The following is a 20,918-nucleotide window of genomic DNA, read 5'->3' as shown; positions in this document are numbered from 1 at the left end:
AACAAAAGTGAAGAAGAAAAGTTTATTCTCAGAGAGGCTTAAAATTCTTGTGTAGCAATCTGTAAAGGAATCAGTTTCCCTTGGGAAATTTACCTGGGTACGTAAATCAGAAAAATTGAAAGTCACTGGTATGGTTTGAAAAATTTTCAATTCTTCTTAGATACTTAAAACAGTGTTTAACTTCTGATCATTTAAGAATATATATAAAACCTCTCAGTAGATAAAGCTTGTTTTGAGAAAACTATTTCAGAAAAAAAAATCTTTACTTTAGAAGATATTACGTCCTCTTAAACTGAATGCAACTTAATCATACAATTGCTTTGGAAGTTTCAGATGATGCTGTGAAAGAAAGTCTTTGTTTCTCCTTTTCATTTCAAGACAAACTGATATGAAGAGATGCGATACTGAAGGAATGCCAAGGTATTTTTCATTAGTCAACAATAAGGTCTTTCTGAGGAAGAAAGTCTAAGTGGTGTTTTAATGCTTTTTTTTCTTTCCTAGTCTAAAAAACCTGCAACATCGTGGATAACCACGTTCCCTTTTACTGTTCCCTACCACTAACACAAATGTATGGGCACCTGCAAGCGTCAAAGAAGAGAAAGAATTTACACCTTTTTTAACTGCAATGATAATTTCATATCTAACCTGTAGTTTTCCTTTCTCTTCCATAAATTAAAGCCCTTCCTACTACCCAAGTAATTTTTGAAATCAGATAAGAGCCAGTCACAGAAGCTCTACTGAAGCAAAACTGCTGGGTTTTATGTTTTACTTTAGTAGAGAGGCAGACAAAAGGTATGACAAAGGTAGCCAGTTGTGTGCATAGACATGCCCCACTACCCTAAAGAAATCAGAACACTGGTAATATCCCCCACACATCAAAGGAAGATGTGGCAGGACAATATAACAAACACATCGTTCCTCTTTTCCCCCTAGAATCAGCAGTTGCAGGGTCTGGAGAAAAACCCAAAGCAGAAAACCCATCTCAAGAAAGGTCACCTTGAAGAGTGAAGAGTACTTGTTTTCCTTCATCAAAAAAAGGCTGGTAGAAGGCCAAGCTTTCAAAAGAGACTTGGGAGGATTGAGGGATACAGAAAAGCAGCAAAAGTATTAAAGGACAACACAAAGATCAGAGAACTGGTAATATTGAAAATGGGCTTACTGATGAGTTCTTAGTAATGAGTACTGAGAAGTCTCTCAATCACTGGTATGAACATCAAACCCGACCCACAGCATGTCTCCCCATTCTTCACAATACTGTTAGGCAGGCTGCAATGGAGAAAATGCTAGGACGAAGAGAAAAAAAGATTTCTTCCCAGCTGACAATCTGAGGTGAGTATGGGTCATCACAACTCTAAACACCACTGATTTACATTAAGTTACATTAAGATTTTTTGATAGACTAATAGCGTGCATCTTCATCTGTGCTCCCACTATCTGCTTTTGTCTATGGTGACTAAAAAGCCACAGTCTATCCTCAGCTTTTTGAGTAGTTCTTCATGGCACACAGCTGCACGTTACACTTAACCCACCAAGTGTAAACTGTCAACAAAAGGATTGTTCAGCTCTTCCCTCTTCATACCTTATGCCTCCACCCCTAAATCAGAACCAGCGATCACACAGCTGCACTGCAACACAGATCGGGGTGTTGATACAGTGGAAAACCATCCCACCAAGAGGAAAAAACCCACCCAAATGTTTTTCTGTCAGATCACTGAATGGATCTGATTTCATTGCACAGCTGCACAATCACTATATAAGATTAAGCATAACTTGAAGCTACCCACAGATGCAGCAGCAATACTTATATTGGTGTGGCTGTCTACAGCAAGTTCAAAATATGCAAAGTTTCCTGCTCTGCACAGAAGGTTTGACAGATGGGGAGGTTTACAGGAGGCAGTGAGTCTGCCAAAGAAAGACAGCATGTCTGTTTATGTGTAAATCAGACCATTTATTTCCATGCGACATGCACATCAGACCTTCTTTTTAAGAACACCTTAAAAAGGTGTGTACAAAGGGGCTAAAGTTATCCATAGGCTTTTAATAGTAGTATCACAGAAGAACTATGAGAAGAAACAGAGTTTGAGGATGAAAGATCTGCTAGAGTGTACGGGCAGTTTACCCGAATATGCTTCTGGTGTTAGCGAGGCTAATTCCAAACAAAGCTGGAGGATAAACTTGACTCTTTGGACAAAATGTTCTACACATCTAAATTCCTTCTAAACAACTAAAGCTTCTGCTCATATAATTTCATTGACTTTGAGATTTTTAAATACAGAGATGGAAAATAAGTAGAAGATGTCGCCTTTTCAGCCAGTCAGAATATTTGTTTCAAATTTTCCCAAATATTCAATATAATCATGACAAAATTTTACTTCAAGAGAAATTTTTTACCTGTCTGCCAGGAAGGAGCCCTGAATTGTGGTAAAAGAGTAGATCCTGAAGAGACTGCCTGAGCAGTACGAGACTCAATAGCAGAGAGAAAATTCATAACTGAAGAAGTTTCCTTAGTGTTACTTCCAGCACTGTGCATACTGGTATCAAATATTCCTGAAAGACCTAGACAAGGGTGGAGGGAAATGAAACAAAATAAACAGGCAACTCAGATGAACTTATAAGCTCAATCAAATAACAAGGATCTACATTCATAATTCACTAAAAATAATCTTTGAAACAGCAGCAACGTTATTAAACACAGAAAAATTGTATTTTAACTGTTTTACAGTGTTAAAACTGTAAACTGGAACTTGAGTATACATTTTAAAATCTACTATTAAACATACGTCAAATGTGATGCTTAAAAACACTATCTAGGTCAATCAATAAAATTCTCCCTCCATCTGAAGATTCACCATTCCACTTTTTACATGAACTGCTTAAACGTTCAGAATTCCTTCTGAAATGGTTTCAGCTTCTCAATCTTCTTCCTCACCCCCACGCAACCCCGGCAGCTTCTAGCATTTCAGACTCCTCCATCAGACTGGCACAAGAAAAGGGGTTTTGGTTGCATTCCCTGTTTCAACAAACACCTTTCTGTGTTCCCTGCTGCTCAGGCCTTTCAATGGCAGGGGCTCGATGGGAAGCAATGGAACAGCCCAGTCTTGAGAACTGAGATTATGTCAAGACTGCAGGGTCTGCACACCCTGAAAAATTCTCTGCAGTTCTGACCCTCCATCGTCCTGATCAAGGACCCAGCCAAGAAACTTTGGATTCCAGCCAGAACATGAGCTCAAATTTCTTTCCTTAGAAACCGGTTTACAAAGCGAGCACAAAGAGGTCATGCCCTGTCTTCTCCTGACATGGAGACAGGATATCATCAGCATCACAGACAGATCCCGATGCAGATGTAACACAGCCTACCTTCCTACTACATTCAAAGTAAATTCTAACTTTCCCCCTGCACTATGTCTTAATTTGCACGTGTAAGTACTAGCAACAGCGTATTCTGACTCACGTTAGTTCTGGCTGTTTGCTTTAGGCTAAAAGAACTGGCACAATTTCTGCAGCTCGCATTGAGGCATACTTAATGTCTGGCCCGTACGCATAGGCCAAATCCTGAAAAGCTGCATTTTAAAGAGTAAGTGTAGTTTAAGAACTGACAATGAGCTGTTGAGCATAACACCCCTCTCCCGTATTTTCTTTTACTTACAACATTTTGATAATAAACTAAACAATTGATTGTTACCTTTCTACTACAAACTCAGTTTTTCTAATATTTGCCACAACTTGGATGACAAATTCCTTCCGATTATGAAATTCATCAACTTGAAACTAAATTACCTAACAGGTTGTTTTTCCTTTAGCTATTTAAGCTGTAAACTCATGATATGGACAGTTACCAGTAGGATGGTGTGCAGTAGAGTATCCAGGAAGCTGATGAGAAGCAGTGTATGTCTGTCTGTGAAGAAGATCTGTTTCTGAATGTGATGAATGTCCTCCTCCATAACTTAAGCTAAGGAAGAAATCAAACATTATTAAAAAATACAGACAGCTGTAGAAGCAAAGCACAACTACAAAAAATCAACCACAAGCCAAAAAGTTGCAGAAACAAATGAGAACATATGCCCAAAGGCTGACAGATGTGGTTGTGCCAGGACATCACAAAAAAACATTAAGCAGTTAAAAACATACAACAAAACCTGACAAGCCAAAGAGGGGAAAAATCCCTTACAAAAATCAATGTTTACCACAAAAAAAGTCTACAAAGGACAAGGTCAGAATGATAGAGGCCTTCCCAGTCCATCTGGAAGAAACAATGGACGGACACTTTTTGTAATGACTTACTGATGTAAAATCTGTATAGCAGATTACTAAAAATACATGCCCACTTCAACATTTGGTTCCATTTCCATTAAAACATACAGGACCACACTTAATACAAAGGCTGGAATGACTAGGAAGCTATGGGAGCATTGTTTTTAAAATTTTGTAAATATTGGTACAATTCTAACAAAACTGACAGCAAGAGCACTAATGAGTCACAAATCTTAGACCTCCTAACATCAAAGATATGTTATATATTAATGATCCACAGTTTTTATTTAACATTTTGAAATGCGTCATCTAAATTAACATGATGTTTTAATCAGGCCTAATGGAAGCAAATTAAAAATGCACAGTCTGGACCCAGACACAAACAATAATGCAGGAAATAAAGAAACGTGATCTAAACATCAAGCAACATCAGAAATCTGCCAAAAGCACTAATGATTTCCAACTTAAAAGGCAGAAAAAATGAGAGGGAAAGCAAAACACAATCCCAAAGGTTTCAAGCTTCCAGAAGTCCAACTCTGTACAGCACCCATCAAACAGAAAAAAAATTGAAAGCCAGCACAACCAAGTAATCATTTATCATCTTCTCTTCTTGCCTTCTGGACAACAGGTTTATAGGTAGCTGCTACTTACTCCAGTGCATGTGACATTGATTTAAGTTCAAAATTCAATTGTAAGCAGATGCCAGAAAAGCCTCAAACCCACAGCCCTCCCCGCTGACTGCTGTAAAGGAGACTTCCCTTACCCCCCTTCATCCCCTGGGATGAGGGGGCAGTCACTCTGCATAAGGGAAAAACTGAACACTTGATGCCAGGAATCATGACATCATGGGAAACTTTCATAGAAGTCACCGGCTTGGCAACACTACTGATTTGCTTCGTTTTCATTAAGAGGGTAAGAGGAGGCAGTGGAAATCTGATAAGCCTGCAAGAGCACTGTAACCTCCACACATTATAACTAGCAAGAGCCTGTCTGAAAAACAGCACATTTTAGAATTCCAGATTAACTCTTGTGCCCAAGATGCACTACCAGGGGATGTATTTTCTGTTTCAGCTGCTTATAGTATAGGAGCACTGCTATAGTCAGTGCCAGGCTAAGGCAGAAGCTTCAAGAATGAACCAAAAACCCTTTGAAAAACCAAAGCACCTCAGCTACAGCTTTTCTCAGTTGCACTGTCTAGCACTTTAACACCTTTCACTGCAATAATTACCACTTAGAGAATCGCCAAGCCTCAATTCCGACTCAGCACATCAACGCACTTATGTTGCAGCGGACAGATCTTTGTGCAGTTCAACACAGTATGAGCAACTGAGTTCTATTACATGCTGACTGATATCTAATGATTTGCAAAGACAACTGGCAGGCATGACAGCATAACACTGTAGGTCAATTTTTTATTTAGAGCATTAAACACTTTTAATATTTCCAAACCCCAAAAAATTGCATCAGTGTTCTGCACATCAAACTTTATGCATGTAACAAAGCCAATTTAAAAGCAAATATTTTTATAAGGCAAATTTAAAAGTTATAGTGGCTTTGGTTTTTTTGAACAAACTTGCATAGCTGGAGAAAACACAAAACTTAGGACACAATGTTTTCTTCACATTTTTTAAAAATGCTAATACGCTATGTGAGAAAATAAGTTTCTAAACTGAACCACAGTAGCATGTGCACCGTTTGCAAGCATTATCTTCACCGACACAAATGCTAATATTGTGAGAACTTCCCACACGTAATAAATGCATTTTATTTACTTTTACTCTAGGATGGCCACAAAGATGATCTAAGGGCTGGAGCACCTCCCCTATGAGGACAGGCTGAGAGAGTTGGGCTTGTTCAGCCTGGAGAAGAGAAGGTTCCAGGGAGACCTTATTGCAACACTCCAGTACCTGAAGGGGGCTACAGGAAAGCTGGGGAGGGGATCTTTATCAGGGAGCACAGGGATAGGACAAGGGGGAATGGTTTTAAGCTGACAGAGGGGAGATGTATATTAGGAAGAAATGTTTTCCTGTAAGGGTGGTGAGGCACTGACAGGTTGTGGAAGCCCCATCTCTGGAGGTGTGCAATGCCAAGCTGAATGAGTCTTGGAGTAACCTGGTCCCATGGAAGGTGTCCCTCCCTATGGCAAGAGGATTAGAACTAAATGATCTTTCAGTCAGGTCCCTTCAAATCCAAACCATTCTATGATTCACCTGCATAGAGGTATGTGACACTAGCTTTTCCTTCATATGCATTTAAAAACAAACTATGACGTCACACCGCTCACCGCATGTACCGCTCAGACAGCGGAACACCTTCCCTCTCCCGTTTCAGGTATGTTTGGGCCAAAAAGTATGTTTGGCATTGTATTCCTGTTCCAGGCAAGCAGGCCTACACTTTGCAGCAAACATCCTTCCAGATAAGATGAGACCCACAAACTGGTATGGGTTACATTAAGTAATGTTGCATCATCCCTCCTCTCACATCGTCACAGCAGAAGGTCACAAGCAAAAAGTGGATGAACTTTAACCACCTGAAAATTTGGGAAACTGCAAAATTAGTTTGCTTGCTGAGGTGGGTTTTTACATCTGTTTTGTGAAAGAAAGGTACAGCCTACACAGGCTACAGGACAGCCTAATATACAACCTTGTAGATGTGAGACAGCACACTGAATGACAACAGTGACTTGTAAAAGAAACATGGACAAGGACTTTGCAACAGGGAGGAGGCTGGAACTGACACTGGGACACAAAATAACTCCTAGATTTAGTATCTAAAAAACCTTGTTAAGTACTAGAATCTCAAAAACCCAGTAATTATGAGCATTGTAAGAATGCTCAAAGTATATGATATATATACACACACGTATATACATATATATAATTTTTTTTTTTACACAACACAAACTCCTAGGCCACAGTTAATGCAACCACAACCTCAAAAGTGAATATGTCTTTCAATAAAAACATTGTATTTATTAGAATGGTTAATTGTTTATTGTATAATTACTAGTTGCTGGAATGTAGATTCTTATCTCAAAAACACCCTTCAGTTTACATAAGCTGATCCTAAACACAAGCACAGCAGCATGAAAGATAATTATTGCCTTAGGGCTTCTTTTTATAAAATGTAACTTTCAAACAAATGAACTTACACAGCACATAATTTGCGTATCAAAAATACATTAAACATGGAAGGTAACATTACAGATATGTAGCCTTTTGTGCTGATTTTGAAGTCTGTTAAAATTCCACATGAGGGCTCATTTGTACCAAAATATCACATTATTTACTAATGAAACACACTCACATTACTTAGTACTTTGTTATTTGTTATGATTAGTCGCTACTTAGTGTTTCAAAACCACTTCCACCTTATCACTGATATATCACAGCAATTTCTTGCTTCTACTGGCATCGTTAACTGCACAATGTAGTGATTACTCCTAGAAAGTAATAAAAATTCAACATGCAAATTTGGAAAATAGTTCTCCCAAAGTATTTTTCATTGAAAAGGTCCATTCAATTTTAATATAAAGTTTACTGCCCTTAGAGATGTCCTATAATGGGCCACTATTATGTGTCATTGTAATGATGTACACAAAAAAATCCTTATGACAATGAAAGTGAAAAGACTCATATATTAACCTGCTTTTTTTCAGCTCTATCAGTTGGGCCAATAAAAGATTACCTCTTCAGTAAAACTTCTGCAAGAAAACACATAGTCTTTGCACTTAATTGTTAACTAAAGTACCTCAACCTTGATTTACAATTCCTTGTTGTTAGCCTGTATTAAGTCTTTACTGAATCAACTCTTCACAGACCTGTTTATGTTGCTATTCTTATGATAATTTACTTCCACAGCATTCTTCATTCAAATAGTTTCATACGAATTTAGGTCTCCAACTGCAAAAGGTTATTGGGTTACATTGCACTCGCTGCCCTCCTCAGCTGCTAACACAATTATCTGGTTTGCACTGTACACAGTGAGACGCATTTCTTAATTCCAAACTCAAATGCAAAGATCCCTTTTACAAAAAAACAAAATCTAGTTGCAATAAGCACTGGGCATACAAGTAAGTCTTTACTTTTAATTCTCTCATTTTCTTCAAACAACCTTGCTCTCCTAGGCATCCATACAGAATGAAACAGAAACAAACTCACTTAAAGGTATCTTCATTTACTCAGTACCAAAAGTATCATTAGATAGAAAGAGGGTATTTTCATCTTTCTACTTCATTTTCTAGATCAATTTTCATTGGAGCTTAGCAAATTCGGGGGGGGGTGGGGGGGGGGGGTGGGGGTGGGGGGTGAGTTGTTTGTTTTGGTTTGGGTTCTTTTTATTCTTTTTTCAAGTTTAGTACCAGCAGTTATTCAAGGTCTAGGGAAACAATGCCTATGTGAAAAACAGACCTGGACTTCTAAGCAGCAAGAGATACTTCTGGGTGCAAAAATCTTGCTCTTTTTTCTTAAGACACCTGTAACTTCTGCCTCTGACATAAAGAAAAATTGCTAAAATAACACATTACAGAGCATTTTCAAAGTATTCAAATGGTGCAGGCTGCGCTCAAAGTGAAACCAGACACCTTGTGTGAAAGGCACACAAGACCAGAGTTGTATAGGGAACTCCTAACCGCAGGAGAACTGGAAAGGTCCCATGCTCCCAGTATCCCAAGAAGGGAAGCCTCAGCACCCCAACCTTCAGCTCCTGCACGGACTTACAAGTATGAGATCTAAACCAACCAAACCCAACAAAACCAAAAGCAATAACCAAGCAATCACCATCCAAGTGATGAAATCTGCCTGGTATACCAGGCAAACAACTGGATTTCATCTTTAAGCAGTCCATTCTGCCTTCCTGAAAACAAGAGGAGCTTTCCAACTCCTCCAGAAAGGTAAAAAGGTGTAAGGTCCATTTCTAAATACATCACCAAAAAGGAGATTAAAAATACAGCTATTGCCTTGCACTGACAAGGAGATACTTAAACCTCACATTTTGTGGTTTATCTGACTCGAGATATACCTGAAATAGTGAAAACATTAATCAAACTTCCCTTTCTACCAGACACTTGGTAACGGAGCCTGTCTCCAACCAGCACTTAAGCCGTGCAACAGAGTTCCAGTCAAAGGCCAAAAGCAAAGCCACTTAAGATCCAAAATGACAAATACATTTCTAATTATTAAAAATACTGCTTTAAATAATATATATACACACCAATATACAGCTTACATCTTTGTCCACTACATCCGATTTTAAACACGTGAAAAACAGTTTCAGCCTGCATTATCTAATAGCAGGTTCATATTTAGCACTCTTTTAATATTACACACAGTATTTAATATTTTGCTTAAATATTTATCTTTGTTAAATTGCCTTTATTCACATCGTCCCAGGAGTCAAAATGGAAGAGTATTACTTGGAAACATTATTTGAATTTAATACAGATAAAACTGAGGGTAAACGGCCTTTCAGCTGCCCATTCTAACAGCAAAGCAGTTCACCATGTGCTACAATCTGGCTAGGATGTCAACCAGCATCCAGGGTTCATCTATCTGCAGCTCAGAATAAAATTCAAATTGAAAAACAATGTTGTAGGCATATTTACTCCAAAAAAGGGTTTGATCTTGCATTTTAGAAAAACACTGCCTCTAAGGAAGCAGACTCAAAGAATGGAGAGATTTGTCCAGAAAGCCAGAACTTCAATGATTAATACTGTTAACAGCATCAAATCACTCCTGTCCCATGGACAGGCCATCGCACTTCTGGAAGGTTAAAGTAAGCCTGTACAGAAAATGTTTCAGAAATTCATTCCAACAGAAAACAAACTCCTGTTCAGCTCAGAGACTCAATTCAGTGCAAAATGTTTATTTAGAAATGTATACAATATTTTTTCACCTCTATTTCCCAGCCTCAGAGAAGCAGCAGGAACAAAGTTGGTTCAAAGCCTGCAAACATTGGCAGGTTCAGGAAAAAAAATCTAATTCCCAATATCTTCTCATTAGACGATACAAGACAAGGCAATCCTTAACATTTGAAGATTCAACTGACATTTGCACAAAGAGCAAGAATATTTAACAGTCCAGAACAGTTATTGTATCCACAAAGCAAAAGAAAAAATAATATGGTACTTGAAAAATAGTCCACCACTGAGAAATGAGAAGAAAAGCGTCATTCCAATTAATTCATTTTAAAATATACGTAGACCTTTCCTTTAGGAACAGCATACATCTTTAGCATTTGCCTGACCTGTTTTAGAATTATCACATAAAACCAAATACATATTTTAAAGCATAATTAACTGCGGCTGCACCTCAAATGTCATGTTCAGTTTTTGTCCCCTCACACTGCCAAGAAAGACATGGAGGTGCTAGAGCATGTCCAGAGAAGGGTAACAAACCTGGTGAAGGGTCTGGAAAACAAGTCTTATGAGGAACAGCTGAGGGTATTGGCACTGTTTAGTCTGGAGGAAAGAAGGCTGAGGGGAGATCTTATCCAAGTGCATGACTGAGACCACCACGCCATGGACCACAAACTGCCTCGAGGTACTTGTGAGAGGAAACGCTAATTTGTTCCTTCCTTGTTTTCTAGGAGCTGAGAGAGAAGCTTGTAAGAAATAAATTGAGGCAGAAAATTACACACAGGGAACTGCCTGAATGAGCAGAAGTTTGTGTTGTTTCTGTGATTAGTTTCCTGAATACTTGTCGTACAGCAAGAATGTCCACCTCCTTTTTGTTCCCATATTAACACATGTGAACTCTTTACACTTGATCCTTTTAAAAATAAAAAAAACCCCAAACTGTTTCAGGAAAGCCAAAATAGTCTTACTGGTACTCCAATACCTGAGTGCAAGTGCTGGCTTGTCCAATTAAGTAACCTGTGGAGTTCTTAATAACAAAGGCAATTGTAATTCCCTTTACATAAAAATCAGTTAAAACTACATCATGAAACTATGTATGTGAAAACTAATATTCAGAGAGAAATGAGCTACTCACAAACCTCAGCTTCAGTTACAATGGAGGGACCAGACAAACTAACTTATGTTCCTAACTTTCAAAGCATACAGTGTAAATTCACTTTTTGCTGAGGTTACCTGCAGCTGAAACACAGTATATTTAACAAAAAGGGCTTAGTTGTTTGGTTTTTTTTTAAATCAGAATTGTCAAATACTGCTATTGCTTCTCTCGCCTTTGACTAAAATTCTCAGTCCCCTAACCTAAGCAACTTTCCAAAAGAAATTCCGCAGCTTACAAAACCCACATATGCTACGAGTGGAAAAAAAGAGGTGAAGGTATTTGAAATTCAAAATTAAAAATCCAAATATGAACTACTTCAAACTTCAATGAGAAGCTCTAAAGCTCCCAACCCACTAGCAGGAACCTAAAGGCTGGGGCAGCATCCAAGGCTTTCAGGCTCCCCTCCACATGGCCAGGACTCAGGCTGTGGGCCTGGGTGTGATGGCCCCAAGCTGTTGCAGTTGCTCTGGCCACTCACCTGCAGGGCACATGGGGCTGGCAGCACTAAGGCAGGTTTCTGTTGAAAACCCCTCTGCTTCTTATCAGGAATTATTCAAGGAATTCCTTGAAATTGATTACACAAAAAAATCCCACAAGGAAAAGAAACCCGCCACCGTGTTTTGATCTGAACACAGTAAATAAAACTGACCATAAAGCGTTGTGTTAAGAAGCTCTTTACCACTTAGCCGCTTTTCATCCCCTCTTTTCTACTCCTACAGAGCTACAGTCTGCCAAAACTATTCTACAATAACACCATTTTTGAGCTCCTGATGTACTTTTCAAGATCTCAAGGTCTGGAGAGGAAATTTCAGCACTCCTGCTCTGAATATTGAAGCCTAATTTTAATGACCTCATTAACTAAGTATTGTCACTCCCCACATCTAAACAGACACTGATATGCCCACAATTAACAACTGCTATTTATACTGCAGCGTGAGAAATCATTTTAAGCCATTTGTTTGTCAAGCAATGTTTTTAGGTCTCACACATCTTCCCTGAAAGCCTCTACTCTACTGCTCCCTGCAGAAAATTACTATCCATTATGCTCTGTGTAGCTTACACCATTGAAAGAGCTGCAATCATCTTTTCTCACCTTTTGAGGCACTGGATTATTATGTCACTACATTTATTTATCCTAGTCTCTTTTCTCTATGAAAGAATGTTCTCTTACCCACCATGAAGACAACAGCTGTGATTTTTTTAATTAGTAATGCTTCTCTCCTACTGAGCTTTACTTAATGTTTTCAGAGATTTCTGTAACAGAGAGTAATGGAAACCTAGCACTTTCTCCAATATGCAATGCTATTCCGTTGTCAAAAGCATACTTGGAGATAATCAAAACTCTTCAAGATCATCACAGCATTAATGCTTGTGCACACAGCATAATCCTCTATTATGGCTGGCTGAGAAACACACAAAAAGATTTCACTCTTAATAATAAAATTTTATTTCAAAATACAAAAATCATCAGAGCATCTCAAGATGCAGCTTAGCCACATCAGTGCCTTATTAACAATAGAATTCACTTCAGCTACTGAAATGCTTCTCAACCCTTATTGTCCCACAGTTATTACAGTGCCACGTTTTGTAGTAAACTTGAACATTACCTTTGGGTATTTTAGGAATGCTTGATATCCCATAATAAGCCTTTTATTTTTCAATTATATGGAAAAGACAATGCAGAAGTTGAGATATTCATCACAAAAGAGGTAAGGTGCAAATAAGTATGTTCTATGACTGACAGAGGCATCTCGAGCAACGCCTCTTTTCATTACTAAATCCCAAACACTTTACAGTTCCACAATCCATGAAATACCTTCTTCCTTAATCCAGGGAAATTAAGGCACAAACACTAATCCACTCAGATTTACAAAAGAGGTCAGTCCTCACAACCGAGTTTCAAATGCTTGGAACTGAAATAAGAGTTGGTTTCTTAAGCTTCCACAAAGTTAGCATTTCCAAGCACTCAATATGCAACATACTGAATCCCTGTGAAGATCAGTGGCTTCACGGCTTACATACCCACACAACTTGCATGGAATCGAATCATCTACTCACTACCTAAATCATACAGCACAAACTTTACTATCCTTTTGTGATCTTTGGTCATCTGTACAGCCTACATTCAAGATCATTAAATATTCTCTCAGTCATCCAGCACGCCTACATGTCCAGTAAAGTGTTTTCCCCATCCTACACCACAGCACAAGGGCGAAACAGCTCATATGAGCTCACTGAGTCAATCAATAGGCATCCCTCTGACTAGTATCACTTCTATGCCAATTTAGGAGGTGTGCCCAGAAAGATCTACCATATTAATAACACACAATTCATCATAAAATGCACCAGCTAGAGTCCTGTTAAAGGAAACATCACAGGGCGTTACTCCTTATTTTTATCTGGACAATTAGCATAGTCCTTGAATTTAGCTCTTCTCTTCACCAGTGCTCTCCATCCCAAACCAGATTTAAATTTACATTTCTAACCTTGCAAGGACATTCCCCCACCATCACTGTCACCAGTTACTATCTAGCTGAAAATACCATACATACTCAGATGCTTTTGAATGCTTTCAACTAGAAAACATGCACTGTTCGAAACTGTATAAGAATAGTAACTGCTAAATGGCATTTATTTTGAGAAGGGAAAAACTTTGCCCTATAACAAATTCCTTAAGCGTGCCCCAGGTATTGATTTAAGATTTCCTGACGTTTCCGCAGATGTCTAAGCAAGTATTAATACAGATCAAAACAGTATGTACATCAACTAAAAAATTCTTTTAATTTGTAAAAAAAATGTATTCTCTTTTAAAAATAATAACAGAAGGGAAACTTTTTTGGAGGGGAAAGGAAGAAAATCCCTGCTCTCCAGTGGCACTGAGCATCGGTAACTTCCAGGTCACCAGTTCCAGCAACAACTGAGGGCTGTTAAATGGTTGTAGTTGAGAGTTCCAAGGAGTTTGTATTCTAGGATCACTCTCTGTATAGAAAATGTTCAAGAAAAAAACTATTAGAAACCCTACCCTTGGCAGACTCAGTAGAGAACAATGAAACTGGAGGAACATAGGAATTGAAGGATTATTCACTGTCTAGCACTGGAATTTTTAACACGAAGAGGAGAGAAAGTAAACAGGATGTGGTGTGAAACACCAAGCTGCCGTATTTGTGAAAAGGATTTCCTGGTCAGAAAAAAAGTGCCATGTGCAGCACACGCTGGTACATTCAGTATTGCCACAGAACACCAGCTTGACTGCACGCACACCATGCAACAGCACTGGCCATTCATCTGGCATGTTCTGGATGCCCAAAAGTTTTCAGAACAAGTTGCCAGATAATCTGGAAATGCTAAATGAAGGCCTAGAGACCTCAAACTCTTCAGCGCTGCCAGGTGAAAAAGAGGGCTATCTCCAATGAAATCTAGATGTATGACAGCCCCAAGTATAATTCATATAAGGTTATTAAGGAATAAATGTTCCTCAGTACCCTCCTATGTAAATACTACGACTCTAAGATTAGGATGCCTAAAGGGTGTCTTCTTCCTGCTGCCTGGAATTGGTTACACTTACAAGTGCTAAATAAGCAGCAGAGGTGGGCAGGTAGAAGGAAGATTAAAAACAAGAATAGCAGCAAGGGCAAAGAAAAGCTTGTCTAAACATATGTAGGTTCTGGCTGAATTGTTTTGGAAGAAGAACATTCAAGTATGCAGGGATTCAGGAATAAAAGCTTCTTGTCCCTACCTCTCATAACCCATGCTCAGAAAGGTTTTGAGGATGCTCCAACGTTAAGTGTCCATTCATCCCCAACAGTCCCTTCAAAGTAATAAAACAAGGAAGTAACGTAACAAGAGGTGACAAAGAGTAGCAGAAGTAAACCCAAAAACTATGGAATCTGCCCTGCAAGATAAGTAAATCCAGTGCTTAATGACCAAGAACTCCATCCTCTCTGAGGACATTATTTTTCCTTTGTTTAAAAATGCTAAGAATTTTCTTTTCTCTGTCACTTGCATGGTACAACAAAAAATGCCATGCTGGCAAGGCTGAATCCTGCATGGAGCTCAAAGTTATCTTGGTCACACTTAAGGCTGCTAAGGAAGGTCTGAAGCAAGACTACCAATGTGCTGCCTTTTAACTGGTTTTTGGCTTGGTTAGTATGGTTTTTAACGTATGGAATAGGCATTCATCATACGAAACAACCTTTGACACGCAAATTTCCAAAAGCTTCAAGTAAATACAACAAATAAAAAGATCCAAAGAAAATACACCCACTAAGAGCTCTAGTATTGTTCAGAATGAACATAACCCAGTCATAGGTGCTTTTTTCCTGATGGAAACAAAGATTTTTGTAAAAACAACCTCCTTCCTATGACAGCATCATGCCAGAATCAACACCTCCTAGAAAAAAAAAAAAAGGTAAGCAAAGCACAGAAGAAACAAACAGAAAAGGTTGTTCCCTGGTGCTATAAAGTAAATGCCTACAATTAAAGTTAATAGGATGAAAGGGAAGATACACACATGGGACTGACTTTTTGCATAGATGGAAGAATACAAACTCCCTTTCTTTCAGAACAGCATACTCAGTAACCTGTGTTGAAGTTGTTGGCTCCATGGGAAAGGACTCACATCTCCAGTACCATTTTATCATCCTCGAGAGGTCAAGTGCTCAAGTAACACACGAGTGCTGCTGGTAGGGAACCAGGCAGTACAGTTTAGGCAGGATCCTCGCTGAAGGCCATGACATGGCAAGGCTGAGCCCATCTAAAAAGTTGCCCAGGACTGCAGGACAGAGCCCTTCATGAGGCCGCACAGCTTACTCCTTACAGCTCTGCTCCCTGCTTGTCCCCTGGTGCCACATCTGGGTTCCTGTCTGACAGCACAGCTACAGCAGTGCAGCTCTCCAGCTCAGGAGAAAGCCATTCACCTTCTTGGTCAGGTTAGTCTTCTCATGGATTTTAACAAATCGGATCAGCTCCTCATACAGCTCCCCTTGCCAAAGCAAGGGAGGAAGGCAGCCCCTTTCAGCAGCGGTGAGCCTGGGCAGTGAGTTCAGCCATCTCATGTAACTGCATCCTCTAAGACTAAGTTTCAACTTGTCCCCTCTGCATATTGCTCTATGTCAAAGTGACACCTAACGATTGAAATGCTTCATGTAAAAGTTGTCATTAAAGATTAGACAGGTAAGCAGCATGTAATTCCAAACAAGTCTCTCTGGCTCATTTTGAAACTCTAGCAAAGATTTTACAAGATGACCATACACCTGCATCTGTGAAAAGCTGAGGGGCATAGAGCAGGAATTCAGCCTCTCTGTTCAGCCAATCTTTGCCACAGCTGCTATTTCCAGCATGTGCTGAATGCAAGTTAAAACAAGTTTAAGGAGAAAAAACAAAAAAAGAAAAGAAGACTAACAAAAGCTTGCAAGCCCCAGAAAGGCATTCATGGACTGTATGCGTAAATGGTTTAGATATAACATAACAGAAAGTTTAGTAAGATTTTGAAGTGACCTACCTTTTTTTATATGTTTATAAAGTTCATTTAATTCTTCTGCAACTGTTCTTCTAACAGCCAATGTTCTAAATGCATTCAACCTTTATAAGCTTTACCTTTCAACATTTGAAATACCACCCCATAGGGAGCTTTCTGTAGGAAATGTGTTTAAGAAACATCGTTCTGAGAGGTAAAACCAACTTCATCAGATGATGCTTTTCTGAAACACACCAACTACACAAAAAAAAAAAAATTAGAATTTAAATTTCAGCCTTATCTAAATCACAATTATCATAGCTGTTACAATAAGCATTAGTTTGACTAAATATAAAAGTTTAAAAAAATCATAACCGTTTATCATGAAAGTTTAATATCTCATTTAGGTATGTTTGCCTATGAACTATCATTAACTCATTATTTTAGATTAGCTTCTATAAATACAGCCTGCACTAACCAAATGTCACTGTTATCGACTGAAAAGAACCACCTTGAATTAAATTATATAAAACCCCATATGTTTGGGTAGGGAAGAAATAGACAAAGACTACCAGGCATGAAGAAACATCAGAGACCACAGCAATCACCATGAAGCCCAAAATAACAACCAAGTTTACTGTGACTGTTATTCAATCACATATAGCTCAAGATTTGTGTCTTAGAGCAAGAACCCAAATGAGAACAGTGAGCTTCCTCCACCAGTAAAAGCCCTCCTCTGAATGAAACCCTAGGAGCATCCACAAGTCAGGCAGGTGCTCAACCAGAAACCTCATCCCTTATCACCCATCTCCATTTCTCTTTCCAAGCAATTACAACAGACTCTCAAACCATCACACGTTCACCTGAAGACCATGTTCGTCTTGAGCAAATAATAAGCAAGCATGATGTACGGTTCTGCTATTCAACACGGGTCTAGCTTTCAACAATGCCACAGCAACAGAGATAGGTAAAAAGTGGCAGTGTGCCCATACTACTGTCAGAAATTCCCTCAGGATGCTGACAGCCTATGTAAGAGGTGTTGGGGAATGCAGAGGACAGGAGAACCTTCAGCACCCTGCTATGGGGCCACTGTGGCTGCACTGTCCAAGTACATTCTTCAGTGGGAGCAGTCTCTGCTCAGTCAACACAGTGATTTGAGTTACTTCCATCAGCTCCCCATCCCCGTTTCATTATCTTCTCCTATTGCATGGGAAAAGTTATGTCACAGCAGGCCTGGTAGCAATGTCCTTATAATACTTCACCACATATTTCCTTTCGGTTGATAAGAATAATGCCATTGCGCAGACAAAACAGTGCCTGCAAGAAATAAGGAGCAGGATAAAAACCAGATGGCTGAAGTTAAGCACAGGAAGACAGGAGCAACGCTTGTAGGGAGAAGAAATCATTTTGATGAGCTGAAACTCAGACATGGCTCTCCACACAAAGGGAACAGAGCCTGCCACGACACAGCCTGCAACAGCACAAATATGAAATGAAATTTGAATGAAATATTGTTATCTACATCACCTAAAGGCTGAATTCTTTTCAAGCAAGTACCAGATGAACATGACATTTTTTTTTAATTTCACATCAGGCTAATGCAGCTTCAGCTGTTTAGATGACTACCTGTCAGCCACAATCAAAAAGACCACTTTGAAAAATGTGAGGTCATCTGTAACACGAGCTGGGACCATTGACAGCCTATTCCCTTACAGTACATCTTTATCTCCACAATTTGCTTCCAGGCTGGTACAAGCCATGGCAGCAATAGGCATGACTCTAGCATCCCAATTCCCCAGCAAGCGGCTCCATCCGTACAAAGACAAATGTTATCAGCGATAGAGGAACCAGAAAAACTTCTGCAAGCCCAGACTGTTGTGTCCAACATGGTTCAAATCTTTCAATCTTGCTGAAGACATGGTATTTTAATTCTCACTAAAATGATATGAACTCCAGGAACCCAGTACAGGAGAACTTCAAGCACAAAGTACAATTCACAGCATTTCCCTAGCCTCTGCTAGGGTTAAAAAAAAAAAAAAAAAAAAGTATTTCAGTCAACACTTAAAACTTATCATTCATCACCATCTACACAGCCTCCAGATCAAACTTTTAAGAACTGAAAGCAAAGCCTTGTTGACATTGCTTCCTAAGGCATAACATAAGTGTTGTCAGATCAAGAATACATGCAGTAATACTAATTTGATTTTTTTGATTAACAATTGCATTGGTAAAGTTAGCAGGCATTGAACTGATGAGCTTCTTCATGGTATTAGTCTTGGAAATGTTCTCCATGCCATTTTCATTAAGGAATTTGCCTAATGTCGCACTAATTCAGCAGCTATTAAAAAGATTAAAGTTATGTTTGGAAACTAGAGGATTTTTTTAAAATATAAAACGTAACCATTACACAGTTGTATTTTTTTCCAGGATCCCAGAGAGTTCCACTCTAGCCCTTCCACTACATGTTCTTAAATGACCTGGAAAAGTCAAAGTTTCCTCATGGAATAGATGGCATGATCCTCAACAGATGAGAACTGGCAGAAGTAATATAGAAAGGACGCCATTCGCTTCCACTGAAACAATACAGCAACATGACCAAAAGCAGTTCAACAATTAGGAAGAAAGAGTGAAAAAACGCTAGGAGAGCCTGTTTTGCCATGTAGGCAACTCTGCAGACAAGCCGGCTAAACACAGCTTCACGGGGTAGGGTTGTGGCAAAAAAAAAAATTTAAAAAATCTAACCATCCTCACAGTTCTCTGTGAAACAAGGAATCTAAGGGCTCACACTGCAGGGAGATCCCATTATCTTCTTCTTTATCATGGACTTAATTGCTTCTAAAACGCAATGTCCACAATTCAGGAAGGGTGACAATAAATTGGAGGGGATCCAGGAGAAAACTGAGAGAATAACTGAAGTGGAAACAAGAAAAATAAAAAGAGCGTCTGGTCACAAACTTCAGAAGATTACTTATTTTTTCTTAATAAGAACAAAGCAAGACATTAATTCACACTCGGGAAAACACGAGTTTTGATGGGGTTTTCGGCATGGATGAGGCTACAGTAAGATTCAATGGCTATAGTAAAGGCAGCTCTTCAGATCAGAAATAAGAAATAAAATACAAACCAGCCACTTCTACACCTCACCAAGAACCGCGCCGAATTTTGCCTCACTGGAAGTCTGTAACCACACCTTCTAAAACCCCAAAGCTCCCAACGCAGCTCTGGGGGGAGCGGGAGAGCCCCGTGGCCTGCAGCACGGAGAGGTCAGGGCGGAGACGGGCTCGATAAGCCGCTCGCGTTATCAGACAGATCACAATCCGCGCCCGACCGCTTCCAGGACCGAATGCGAAGTCATCCCCAGCCTCACCTAACCGGACGGCGTTTCAGCTTTAAAGGCGATCGGAACCCCAGATACACCAAGAGGCGCAGGCGATAACAACACCCTAATCGCCCATTAGCCGGCACTTCCACGCTCCAAAAGCGACCCGAAGCCAATAAGACAGCCCGTATTTTTTTTTTTTTTTTCCCCCCGCACTTCCCGGAACTTCACACACAACTCTCGGCGGGGACCGAGCGGCTGCGGGGCGAGATCCGAGAGGAGACTCCGCGCGGAGACGGGGAAGCGGGGAAGCGGAAGGGCGAGGGAGGGAAGCGGCGGGGGCGCCGTCCCGGGGGCGCCCGGCCCCAGCGCCGCGGCCCGGCCCGCAGGCCCCGGCCTCCCCCCGCGCCGGCCTCACCTGGGCTTGAGGCTGGCGGCGCCGCGCTCGTAGGCCCAGGAGGCGGCGGGCTGCGTCTCGGCGAAGCTGGGGGCGGCCGCGTAGTTCCTGTCCATCCTCGGGGCGGCGGGCGGCGCGTCCCCCCCCCCACCCCCCTCCTCTCCTCCTCCTCCTCCTCGGTGCCGCCTCAGCCGCGGCGCTGCGCGGCGGGCGGGCGCGGGGCCATGGCGGGCTGCGCCTTCCCAGGATGCACCGCCCCCGCCGGGGCGCACCGGGGCTCGGCGGGCCGAGGGGGAGGCGGCAGGGCGGCGGGTGGCCGGCACCGGGGCGGGGTGAGCGGGGGGTGGCGACCGAGCGCTTTGTTGGAGGGGCCGGGGCGGGGCCACGGCGGCGCCCGCAAGATGGAGGCAGCGCCTCAGCGACCCTCGGGGCGGGCCGGGGCACCGTCCTGCCGCCGCGGCATCGCCGGCTCGGAAAAGGCCTCGT

The 20,918-nt window shown here is 40.7% G+C and overlaps 1 protein-coding gene across 2 annotated transcripts in view; it reads right to left on the bottom strand.

The window, feature by feature from the left end:
- Nucleotides 1–20,597, bottom strand: part of QSER1 (glutamine and serine rich 1) — a 45,598-nt gene extending 25,001 nt beyond the window's left edge. The window contains exons 1-3 of one of the 2 annotated variants that reach the window (XM_069857498.1): nucleotides 20,454–20,597; nucleotides 3,837–3,949; nucleotides 2,392–2,556 (exon numbers count right to left, since the gene is read on the bottom strand). In XM_069857498.1, coding sequence (XP_069713599.1) covers nucleotides 2,392–2,556; nucleotides 3,837–3,949; nucleotides 20,454–20,548 — 373 coding nt within the window. In that variant the 5' untranslated portion in view covers nucleotides 20,549–20,597. Of the gene's footprint in view, nucleotides 1–1,159; nucleotides 1,286–2,391; nucleotides 2,557–3,836; nucleotides 3,950–20,453 lie in introns of those variants that run through there. The other variant, XM_069857499.1, reaches the window with a different exon arrangement.
- Between the last annotated feature and the right edge of the window lie 321 nt (nucleotides 20,598–20,918).

The sequence above is a fragment of the Phaenicophaeus curvirostris genome, chromosome 5 (genome assembly GCF_032191515.1).
Source record: "Phaenicophaeus curvirostris isolate KB17595 chromosome 5, BPBGC_Pcur_1.0, whole genome shotgun sequence".
Lineage (NCBI taxonomy): Eukaryota > Metazoa > Chordata > Aves > Cuculiformes > Cuculidae > Phaenicophaeus > Phaenicophaeus curvirostris.
Note: the sequence above shows the minus strand (reverse complement) of the source record. Positions and strands in the feature narration are given on the sequence as shown.